The sequence below is a fragment of the Schistocerca americana genome, chromosome X (genome assembly GCF_021461395.2).
Source record: "Schistocerca americana isolate TAMUIC-IGC-003095 chromosome X, iqSchAmer2.1, whole genome shotgun sequence".
In the NCBI taxonomy this organism is placed as follows: Eukaryota; Metazoa; Arthropoda; class Insecta; order Orthoptera; family Acrididae; genus Schistocerca; species Schistocerca americana.
Genome location: NC_060130.1, coordinates 992777199 through 992790144, shown reverse-complemented (window position 1 = coordinate 992790144; position 12946 = coordinate 992777199). Strand labels below are relative to the sequence as shown.

Genomic DNA, 12946 nt, shown 5'->3' with positions numbered 1-12946 from the left:
TAATGCTTTTCGAACCACAATTTGAAATATTTTCCCGCGACCTGTTAGAAATAGATTAATTTCAGCAGTTGCCAGAGAGCGCAGCTATGGTGACGTAGGAAGCCCGTATGTTCGTATGTGTAAAACATTAAAAGATCTTACTTACATTATGTCATAAAAGAAACAAGACATCAGAGAATACTCCAAGAGTATCAGAATATCGTGAACCATACTAACATGCACGGTTTGCCTTTAAGCGCACATTCGTATGTCCAGATTCCCAATCCAGGCCTCGACCTGACATTAAGCTTTTCGGTCTGGTTTTCAGGACGTAAATTTTCTTAGAGTACCAGTACTGTATTATCTCATGTTTGGTTCTTTATTATGGCATAATGACATACGTGCTAGAAGATGAAAATGTGCACTTGAAATGCAGCAAACAGTAGAAACTAGCCAATAATGTGCAATTAAACACTTTGTTTCAAATAAATTTACTGTCTCTGCAGGAAAGCTTGATAAAAGCCAAATTTCCTTAGCAAGCCGACAAAAATAACTTTTTTGTTCTGCAAGGTGATTAATGCTTGACTGTCAGAAAGGTGTTAATAAAATCTGACACTAGTAACATATTTTAGTCTTCCGTAATTATGTGAATGTATCTTAATTTGCTTGATAGCTCCCAGCCACAGAAACCCATATTGTTTTCATTTGATGTGAGAGCAGTAAACAAAGAGGAAACAGAAAAATCACTAAATGTAAACACGAGTCACCTGTAGACTACCCCCCCCCCCCCCCCCCCACCGCCCCACTGTAACTCAGACTGCTCTGCGCATCAGAACGTAAAAAAATACCTTTTCAAAAATAAGTTCATTTTGTAGCGCACATCTTTCTGAAGAGTCTGATACATAAAACATATATCTTCGAGGAAACGTAAGAGATGTTATTTGGTCTTAAGTGTGCCGACGTGCAGTGCCACGCCTCTTCAAACAATATTCTTATACCGCACGTCACTATTTCACTCTGTAGAACTCAAACGTGTATATTTTGCAATGGATGCCATCAAACTATTTCAGGACAGTGGAAATTAAAATGTCCTGTAGTGCCTCTCCTGCTCCCAGTCTGCTGGTTTGACATCCTGCCCCTCTTAAAAATAAAATAAATTGTAACACACACCAAATATGCGAGACTGTTTTGGCAATAATTATCATTTGGCCTACTACAATCAAAAAGCTCTTTGATAGGTAATAGTTTCACATTTCATTCATACACTCCAGTTTCTCATGCACAAGACCGAAAAGTAGTAGAACAAAATTTTTGTATAAATTTGGAATCGTCATATTCTTCCACAATTTGTGTGATGTCCCAGTTTCTTCTCCTTCCTCGTTCTAGCAAACAATCTTGTCATCGCTAATTCTGTAACTAATTCTACCACTGTCAAAACTCAATCTCCGGTTAACTTTACTAACCCCACCACAATCACCGGTTCAGGTATCCAGCGATTATTCTCCGGTTAGGTGTTATTACGTGTTCGTACAATGCGTTTTCCGCACTACTCCCAGAATGGAGATTAAGCGGCTCCTAGCCGAGGACTACAATTGACCCTTCTAGTGTAGCGATCTGGCAAAAAATTTTCAATCAGAATTTCACTTTCTTGGAAATGCCAAGAAGATAATAGATCATCTTTCTTACCTGTTATTCCTGTTAGTCATTTATTTCCACTGTGGTAGTCTGAATCTATGGATTTCGCTAGTAATTATAACTACGCTGAACATTTGCAGACGAAATTAACCACATAAACAAGCAGCAGTTGGCATTCACCACTTCGGCTTTATTCTGCTCAGCTCGTATAGCCCTGTCACGTTTTGTCTGCAGGAAAGTTCATTTCTAGATGCAACGAGGATTCCCCTGGCAGATACATCATGTACACTATGAACGCATTCAAAAATCAACTTATAATTCATTCAGAAATCAACTTAGAATGTGTTCAAAAATGTCCAAAACCCAGCAGGGGTGCGTTTCAAAATCATGTGAATAATCAACAGACCGACGTGCGCTGGATGCTAGATGCTTTGTGAAACAAGGTTTCCCCCCCCCCATCAAGAATATAAATTTTTCTCCTCCCTCCAAAAATGCAGACCGGTGCAGATACCCTGACTTGCTCCCCTCCCTCTCCCCTTCCCACACTAGATCCGTGCCTGCAGCACACACGTGAATCTGGCAGCTTGGGAGAGCCAGTAAAATTTTTCCGGGTACCATGCGGCTGATTGCTGCTACTGCTGCTTACACAGCCAACAGCCACATTTCTGTAGCCAGAAGCAGGAGAAGGTATTACTCAAATGTGACTGAACTGCATGTGCGCATGAGTCCGCTTGTAACTGCTTAAATGAATCTAATGTAAACAGGTGTGACGTTACGCTCATCGGAGGCAATTTGTTGTTATGAATCATTGCATAGTCTTCCCAAAGCCTTTGACACATTTTGCTGTTGGCAGACGTTTGTACATGCACTGTGTTATTTTATACAGTGCATTTACTTTGCAATTTACATTTTATTTTTGTTTTTTCTCTCGTTCACATTTTAATGCTGCAGTATATTCTGCATTAGCGGGATACAGTAATGTCCTTTGTTAGAGTATCGGTTCTTACCAGTCAAAATTACAAAAATGTAACTGAAAACTAACACAATGGAAAATTCCCAGATTTTACCAAGTTTTCTCTCGAATGAAAAAATTCCCGGGTTTTTCCCGGATCTCCCAGTTGTCTTGGGTTGTATACACCCTATCTTCCAAAACCTTCACGTACCATTTGGCAGTCACTGTGCCATCAAGGAATATCACACTGATTATTCCATTGAACATTGAACATCATGCCGTCACCTGTTGAGGGTGAAGAGACTTTTTGATCGCGAAATGTGGATTCTCAGTCCCCCAAATCCGCCAATTTTGCTTATTGACAAACCTATCCAAAATGAAAGTGAGCTTCATTGCTAAAACAAACCATGCATGTGCATACTGATTCCCATCATGCCCTCAGGCCAACTGTTCAGTTCTAATGCAACCTGTTCAGAAATTATGATTATTTTATTTCATATAGTTCAATAATTGTCACCCTGCATATGCCTACTAGCTACAAAGGTGGCAGTGGGAGTAAATAATGTATGATGCAATACAAGAAATTATTTAGATCCCCTAGGAATACAGAAGTTTAATTGTAATGAGTGACTGGAATTTGACAGAAGGAAAAGGAAGAGAAGGAAAAATAATAGGACATGGGCTGGGAGAAAGGAAAGAAAGGAGAAGTCATATGGCAGAATTTTGCACAGAACAAAATTTAAAGATTGTGAAAACTTGATTGAAACTCATGAAAGATGACTATACGTGAAAGAAATACGGAGACATCTGGCAGTGCCAAATAAATTATGTAATGGTATTACACAGATTTTGAAAGCAGATTTTAAACTGCAAAACAGTTCCAGAGGCAGATTAGCCTCCGATCATATTTTAGTTACTATGAACTGCAGATTAAAACTGAAGAAATTGTAGAAAGGTAGGAAATTAAGGGGATAGAACCTGGATTAACTGAAAGAACCAGACTGTTGAAATTTTCAAAGGCAGCATTAGGCGACATTTGACTGAAACAGAGAAAAGTAGTACAATAAAAGATGAATAGGAGATGAAATAGTGAAAACAGCACAGGACTAAATATGAAAAACCCAAAATCCAGTAGAAATCCTTGGATAACACATGAGATATTGAATTTAATAGTCAAAGGAAGAAAACATTTTTAAAAAATATCAAATGAAACAGACAGAAGGGAATACAGGAGTCAAAAAATGATATTGGCAGAAAGTGCAAATTGGCTAAGAAGGTAAGGTCAGAGCCCAAATACATAACTACTAAAGCATGCACAACTAAAGGAAAAATAGATGCTGTCTATAGGAAAGTTACAGTAGGCTCTGGAAAAAAAGAAAAGCAGCTGTATGAATATCAAGAGCTCAGCTGGCGAGCATGTACCAAGCAAAGAACAGAAGGTTGAAAGGTGGACTGCATATATAAAAGTACTGTACAAGAAAATGAATTATAGAAAGGGAAGAGGTGGTGGATGAAGATGAGTGGGGAAATTAATTTTGTGAGAAGAATTTGACAGACTCAAGTTGAACCAAGGCCCCCAGAGTAGACGACACTCCCTCAAAAATATTGAGAGCCTTGGGAGAGCCTGCCATGACAAAACTACTCCGCCTGGGTGCAAGATATATGAGGGGCAAAATATCCTCAACATTCAAGAAAAATGTAATAATTCCAATTCCAAAGAAGGTTTGTGCTGACAGGAGCAAATATTACAGAACAATCAGATTCATGTGTCATGGCTGTAAAATACTGACACGAAATTTTTCAGAATAATGAAAAAGCTTGTTGAAGCTGACCTGGAGAAGTAAGGGCCAAAGGAAACAAAAGATAAATTTCGCATTTTCATTGTGTGCAAATCATTACTGCTATTGCAAATTATCTGTTTTGATTGTTTTTAAGAAGTGAAATTCAACAAATTACTTCCGGTTAGGAAGAAAACAAGACAAATAGTTTGCCTTCCAAATTATTGATGAGTCTATTTTATAAAAACAGTTAACATTGTTTTCTAAACTACACACAGTTCATTTAGTGGTAATATAGTCCCTGGGCACTGTGAATATTTACAAAATGTCAGTTTTAATCCAGGTTAGCTGGGCATGTATTTCAAAGGTTGCAACACAGCTTATAAAAACCATATGTTTGTAAAGATAATTAAGTCTTAGTAATACCTTTCATATGCTACTACTGTTATATTTTCAAGTGACTCACTCCATTGTGGGCCTAAAAAGGGTACGGTGGTGAGTACGATGACAGAAAATAACTTCACTCAAAAATTTAAATCTTATCTTCAAACATGGATGCTTTTTACAACACAAAATACTCACTGCACATAATACTGAACAATACCCAAGTATTAATCATGAACAAATGACCAATACAAAGAGCCAACTGAAGGAACACAAGTTGCTATTTATTGTTCTATCAAAATCAAAATCTGTAAGGACAGAGCATAAGCTAAGGCAACAGAAGGAAGACTATCTGTTATTTAGTGGTCTACCAAAAACAAGATCAGTGAGTTACCTTGGAATGTGCTGCAACTGATGAAACACAGAAGGCCTGGCCCCATAAAATTACCACCATAAAAATATGAGTTGTAAACTAGCTTTAAGGAATGAATTACACCCAGCAGTAGTTGAAAAATTAAAAAGTAATAAACAAGTCATCAAATTTTGTCATATTAAGTCTTGTAAACTTTGGTTAACATGATAAGTTTCTACTGTGGCTTTGGTAACCCACCTGAATGAAATATTCCTCTACAGGCTCATTCCCATCATTAACTGTCCAGTTCAAAAAGATTCGACGTGCTCCTACCGCTTTAACAAAGTCAATGTTCACCTGTGGCTTCTCTGGAACCAAGTACTCATTTAAGTATTTATCATCATCATAACATAATAAATACACTTTTGTATCCTCCTCTTAACTTACCAAGTACAAACAAAGTAACATTGCCACTGACATCACCCTGCGGACCCAATGCCATACACTTGTATGTACCATTGTCTTTTCTTGTCACTGATTCAAACTCTAGTATTGTTTCCGTGCATGTATAGTTAATAGAGTTTACAGAAAACTGTTCCCTGTAACAAATAACAGCAAAACAGAAATAATATCACAGGAAATATTGACAAAGGCAATAAATGCTGCTATTGCCCACTATTACACTTGTATAAAAACTATGACAATAATATGTGAAGAATCTGTGCAAATGTTTGCAAATTAGTGTCCATATGGGTATAAATGCATAATATCACTGGATACTAACAAGGCCACAATTTTTTGCATCACTAACAACCTCGTTTTCCACATCACATTATAATAAGGAATCAACTTTCAAACCTAAAGTTGAAGCACAGGTTACTTCCACAAAATCAAAACCGAAATGAAAGCCAAGTGAGGCACATCATGTTTGCAAAGTATCACACATTAATGCACTCACATTTTTGTATTCACTAACCCTGTTGCAATTTCATGTCTACAGAAATAAAGAAAGTAACACACATTTGGCACTTACACAAGGTAAAGAAACGTGCTGTCACTAATACCTTGCAGTTATTAATTAAACGTTCTCTTCAACAACCTTTTTCTAAACTTTTTATATGGTTTTTTGACCCTAATTATTTTCAAGGTGAGGTATTTTTCTACTATATCCGCCAAAACTCATAAATAAAAATTTTCATTTCTTCCATAAGCAGATAAATTTTCTTTGCTTTAAATTGTGTGTGTGTGTGTGTGTGTGTGTGTGTGTGTGTGTGTGTGTGTGTGTGCGCGTGTGTGCGCGTGCGCGCGCGTGCGCGCTCATCGCGGGGAGGGGGAGGGGGAGGGGAGGGAGGAGCATGGATGGTTAAAAATTGAAACTGGTAAACAAAATTTCAAAACAAAATATACATACATACAATTTTTCAGAAGAAAGAGTAGTGACAAACATTGAATAGGACAGCATTATTCATGGAATGGACGAATCTTAGTTTTCTTTTTCTTTATTTCTTTAATTAAAATATCATTCATCATTGCATTTGTCAGTGTTGCACGAGTGCACAAATTTCTTCTGAACAATACCATTATCACAAGAGCGAACGGAAAATATTGTACTTATTAAAACTTGAGGGTGTAGTAGCAATAAATTCCGTACATCACAAAATTCAAAGAGTAATGACAAGATTTGATAGCAAAATCTTTAGTGACTGCTGAAGATCAGTGACAAATGTCATCAGATGCAAAAGATGAAATATCAATGTAGTATACCAGAAATTGACTAATCAGGACATATGAGGCATTAGATTCAGATCGCCAAATTTGAACACCAAACTGCCAGATGCTAGCAGATTTATGTTAGTGTCAGTTAATCATCTTCTATATATTCATTCTATCTCTCTCTCTCTCTCTCTCTCTCTCTCTCTCTCTCTCTCTCTCTCTCTCAGGAAATACAATCATGGGACTCATACCAAATAGGACTAACAGTAGATACTGAACATAAGTATTGGGACAACAGGGTTTCTATGCCAAGTATCGTTACCCAAGATGGCAGCGATGATGTCATCCAAGACGGTGGTGATAATGTCATCCAAGATGGCGGTGATGACGTCAGCTGATGACGCAAATACCGTTATCCAAGATGAAGGGAAGTTTGAATTTTGGCTGGAAAGTGTCCCATAAAAATGGTGGGAAGTTCAAATTCCAAGAGGATATTGCACCACAACCCGGTTATTTCTACTACGCAAAGAAAATAGAGGGAATATAGCTCACTTGCCCTACTTCCACTAACCTAAGTCACCCGACCACCACTTCGTCCTCCGAACCGCCGCCAAGTTTGAATTATGGCAGAAAATAAAGGTTAATTCGCGTATCTCTCCTAAGCTAAGAAAATTACATGAAAGAAAGCACACTTGTACTAACCTCAGTCACCCGACCGCCACATCCTCCTAAGGATTCGTGGGAGAAAAGGACTTGTCTTTATTAGTTAAACAATTCGATGCAGGCGTGTTCGTCACTGAGTCCAGAGCCCAACTGGCTTAATACACATCGCCACCAGCAGAGGGCGCACTCATGACTTTGGATGATGACCCAAGTAAAGTAATCCAAGATGGCGGCACCCAGTGTGTTCACCACAAGGTCCAGAGCCCAAATGACCTAGTTCATAATGTTGCTGCCAGAGGGCGCTACCGTGACGTCAGCTGATGATGCAAGAACCGTTATTCAAGATGTCGGCATACAATGTGTTCACCACGAGGCCTAGTACTCAGTACCACCGGCAGAGGGTGCTGTCATCCGTTTCGTGACATAATCGAAGATGGTGGGGGGAAATGGCTCTAGACACAAGTCTTAATTTTGCAAGCAGTTTCTCCACCACGAGATCTAGATTGCAACTGACCTAGTGCAAAGCACTGCCACCAGATGGTGCTGTCTCCCTCACGTGACGTAACCCAAGATGGTGGTCTGGAGGGGGAAATTGGCGCGAAAATGACTCAGCCTGTTCTGGGTTGCTATACAGAGTAAGCAATGACTGCACTCTACTTATTTTGAAACACTTTATTTAGGGATGCAGTATATTTATCACACTGACACAAAACACACGCTCTGACATGCTTGGGGCCATCTCACACAGCCCACAGACCTGTAAACTACTTCTAAATAATGCTCTCCAGACACGCAATCAACTCCTAATTTTCCGAAATAATTTCAGTACAGACCTGCAAACTACTCCTAAATGATGCAGCACGGTGATGAGTAGACATGCTTAGTACTCGTAAACTGTCCAAATAGCGCATGGCACAGCCTACAGGCCTGCTCGCAAAATAGTGCAATCAACGTGCGCAAGCACCACCAAGCCCCGACACCCTGCCAACTAGAGTGCAAAGTGATGTGGCCATCAGCTGTCAAACCACGCACCGGCCCCCGCCCGGATCCTGCAAGCATGAGACGGTGACATCTTATTCATTCTTGGCACCTGATAAATTCCTACCTAAATACGTGTTCACCTAACACCGTGGCTGACGTGAGGGCGTGGGAGCAAAGACGCTCCAAGGGGTGCGCACAGCCGCGAGGCGCCACCGAAAGGGGGTTGAAAGTCACCTGCCTCTATTTATATGTATACAGTCATGCTTATACTGACGTCACAGAATTCCAACACGTGCTCACACGAGACACCTCCGAGCAGCAAATGTCTTTACTGCCAATGACAGAATAGCACAGGGCGCATGGCTCCTTGTGCGACACGACACACCCGTTTAAGCATACTTAACTACCCAGCTTGGCTCTCACCTTGCCGCGAAACGTCTGCATGGTGACTCACCATCTAAAACGTTCACTCGTCCCAGGGCACCTTACGTGATACTCTTTGTGCTCTCAACACACACAAACGTCCTCAAGGCTATGTAGAGCCTCCTATATCCCAACACAAAGATTGTGTGCTAACTGAGCATTATCATTGGCTCTTATCAAATTTACCCGCCGAATTACTGATACCGCTGATATCGAAGCACTGTCTGGCATATTTTTTTTCCTTCTGCAGACGAGACTTTCAACGGTTATTTTACACAGATCACCACATGGCACTGACAATTAAATCATACAAACTACTATACATATCCTCAAGTACAGAAACACTCTGAAGATAGGAAAAACAGTCATCCTCTCTACTTATGCCATAACATAAACTGTAGTAACTTTACAATACAATATATATACATTGTACACAACATAAGCCACAGTAACTTTACAATCCAACATATACACATTTTACATAAACAGTGTAGATATCTTTTATATCTGTACAGCACCCGAAAAAATTGTGGTATGCCGACACACACGCAGGCTATATGTCACAATGCTTCCCAGTCCTAGGCAAGCACTGTCACCCTTTTCTTTCTTTTTACAGACTTGACATGCAGCACCACACAAAATCGTCCCTTTTACATCAGAGCACCCTCAGTGGACCGAAGCTGTTGTCAGAACTCTTCTGCAAATTCGAGATTGTTTCCCCTCGGCACAAACGCGTTACTGCTTCTGTTCCAAATGTGCTCGCTTTTCTACAGACACATTCAGACTCAGGGTTTACAAAAACACATGTATTTTTGTGTGGTTCAGCATAATATTATACCATTTTCATGGTACTTCTTGATATCAAGCACTAGGCAGCCTCCTACCGATCACAAACTCAACATAATTCCCAAGATATAGACAGGAAATTATTTCTCTACAAACTTCAAACTTTAGCGAGGCGCAGCTTGCTGTAAACCACTGACTAACTAGAAACAAATATAGGAAACTTATATTTCCACTCTCAAATGCCGAAGTAGGTCATGTAACACATTCCAAACCACCCCTATAATTTACAAGCCAGCTAAGGTCTTCCATATGAGTAGAGAAGAGGCAAACGTGTCTTCCACACACCACAATTGATCTTCTCTCAACTAAATAAAGGAACATAATGTGCAGAAGAAGTCAACCGAACAATTTAAATGGGAGCGAATAACAGTCCAGTGCAAACGCACCTCCATACACAATCTTCTCAAATTTCCACTTTATCACGAAAGCCGACCAACACATACTAAGTATTAGTTCGCTATTCGGTCGTCTAGATGAGGGCAGAGTTATCTCAGATACATTCCTACACTCCAACAGGCACCTGCATTTGGACGCCTCCTACCGTTAACAGGAAACATCAATCATTACCACCACAGGCCATGCATACACGGAATCATTCTGGAAAACCCGTCACATATATCTTTTATCATTATACTTACAATTAAATTTTACAATTGTGGCCTCAATTGAACGGGATTCGACAATGAGCGAAGTATTGAAAATACACCCTGCGAAGGCTGTGGCTCTGGAAATAGAAATATCTATGCTACTTGACCTACTCTTCCCTTTGCTATCACAGTAGCCAAATCCACACCTTCCTTACGACTGGACATACTCATTTCTGTTCCACAAACACATACTTTATAAACCTGTGCTCAAATGCGAACATATCACGCACCCACCACTACTAAGTAGAATACTTCGTCAATAACTGATTGCCTACAATACGAAATAAGACTGACCAAAAATCAACGACAGGTGGGTACGTCTCACGTTTTTCTTGCCAGTAAGACCACTGTGTCTTAGAAAGAGAGACGTAATCAGGCAGATGTTAAAGAAAAAACTCGATCGCAACAACTACTGCATGTTAATGTCACAAGCGAATTGAGGTACGACATTACCTCTGAATGAGGTCTTTTTTTCCAGACAAATACCACGACGGTTATCTAGGAATGTGTATTATCAGCCCACGATGCAACCTCGTGATAAAATTACTGCATTTTGCAAGTGATTCCGCTAAGGAACGTGGTACTTAAGCGGTATTTGTCACTCCCTCACGCCACCCAAGCTAGATAATTCTATAGTACTTCTAGCGCATTCTGTGTCTATACAGTATAAGAGGGTCTGCGCTATATCCACTGAGTTATAGGCGATGACTGATTGAGAAGGAATATAAACAGTAGTAGTAGTAGTAGTAGTAGTAGTAGTAGTAGTAGATGTGCCGATTGAGATCATAAGAAGAAAACTGTACACTGGGTTCTCAGATCTCTAGTGTTACGCTATCTGCTAGAAAATCAGGTCTTTCCATTCAAGCACATACCTGTATCAGAACACACCCACAAGTGAATCATATTTCTGGCACTCCCGTATCTTGAAATAAGTCACCTTTCCCGAACCTAGCTGCTACAGTAAAATTATAACTGTGGTTTTAGTCACCACCTAAGCATCTTGCAACTGCTCCCATTTCTACAGCTATCCACATATGATCATTCCAATTTTGTCGGAATTGAGCAGAAGTCAGAGAAAGACATACCCACCACCTTCTGCAATCAGTGTAGAAACAGAACGACCTGAGTTAATGCAACAGGACAGTGTTTTGACCATTTGGAAGAAATGCGCGCAATGTTGTTCGTCCCTAAACTACATACGAGGGCTATCCACAAAGTACATTACGTTTTGGAATTAAAAATAATTAAAGTATTGGAAATTTTTTTTATTATATACAGATGAAAGCCACACTTAAATACTACTTTTCTACACAGTTGCCATTTAAATTAAGGCACTTATCGTAGCGATGAACGAGCTTGGAAATTCCTTCGTCGTAAAATTCGGCTTTCATCTGTATATAATTAAAAAAATTTCCAATACTTTATTTATTTTTAATTCCAAAACGTAATGTACTTTGTGGATAGCCCTCGTACAAGTACTACAGATCTACGTCCATTCAAATCAATCAGCCCAACATGCTATCATCGTTATTCTATAACCCCCTGAACACAGAAAAATTCTGAACTATAAAAGCTCATCCAATTGAGAAGTCACATAGACTCCGATGCTGGTGCAATGACGCGAAGCTGCGGTGTGGTCCAGCACGGAGAAAGAGACTTCGCTTCCCCAGAATAGCAAGGTGTGCAGCGCTCCAAGCATTCCTACCGGTATAACCAGTCCCTCACCGAATTGACACCTCAAACTGCTGCTGCTACTACCGCGTCTGTGGCACGATACTATTAAATATACAGGCACTGCAGAGGCCACTTTAAAGTTTGATCACCTATACTCTAGGCAAATGATCTTATCCCACAGACAATACTAAATCACATTAGATGCTTCCTCAGGTCCTGCTTCAAACACTGTTTTCCTAACACCCTTTTGCACAATATCAAACATTTCGTTTTCCTGCCACGACTTCCAGGCTTGTGCCAAGTTCTAAACTGACATTAAGAAGTTCTGACTGATGGCCTTTCACAGGAAACTGCACTTTGCATGGTGTAAATCATATTCTTAGGACGGATAGCATAAAACGCCACACATTGATGGATTTTAAATACAAGACAATTACAACATAAGCAAACTGGAAGAGTTTTGCCATGTTGGCGAAGGTTACCAAACTACAGTCCAAATGTGATTCACCAGCTCTACATTTAGACTTGTCTCTCACACTGACTGAATAGCTGATAGCTCTGCATTCCCTTTCAACTAATTCCTCATACCCGCACTCATGTACGCAATCAGTGTTTCGGTGTTTTCCGCCCCAGAAGTTGTCACCCATAAACAAAACTCATCACGCAGTTCGCCGCTGTACCTCCGAGGATGCCTTCCGCAGTCGTAGATGAAATGTCAGGGGAGAGTTTTATACTTCGACCATGGCCTATCAGCCCAGAAGTTTTACCTGAAGACAATATGGGCCATGAAAGCCTACACTGTATGATCAGCTGCTGCTATGCATTTGTTTCCTTGTAGGATGTATCCCCGGCTACTAACGATCATTTTATATAGGTCTAATGTAGGCATGGTACAGTGTCTGAATGGTGTTTGGACGTG

The 12946-nt window shown here is 40.0% G+C and overlaps 1 protein-coding gene across 1 annotated transcript in view; it reads right to left on the bottom strand.

Moving 5' to 3' along the window:
- Window positions 1-12946, bottom strand: part of LOC124554920 (tyrosine-protein phosphatase 69D) — a 407323-nt gene that overhangs the window by 326421 nt on the left and 67956 nt on the right. The window contains exons 5-6 of the mRNA XM_047128610.1: window positions 5528-5679; window positions 5339-5448 (exon numbers count right to left, since the gene is read on the bottom strand). Of these exons, the coding sequence (XP_046984566.1) occupies window positions 5339-5448; window positions 5528-5679 (262 nt within the window). The remainder of the gene's footprint in view (window positions 1-5338; window positions 5449-5527; window positions 5680-12946) is intronic.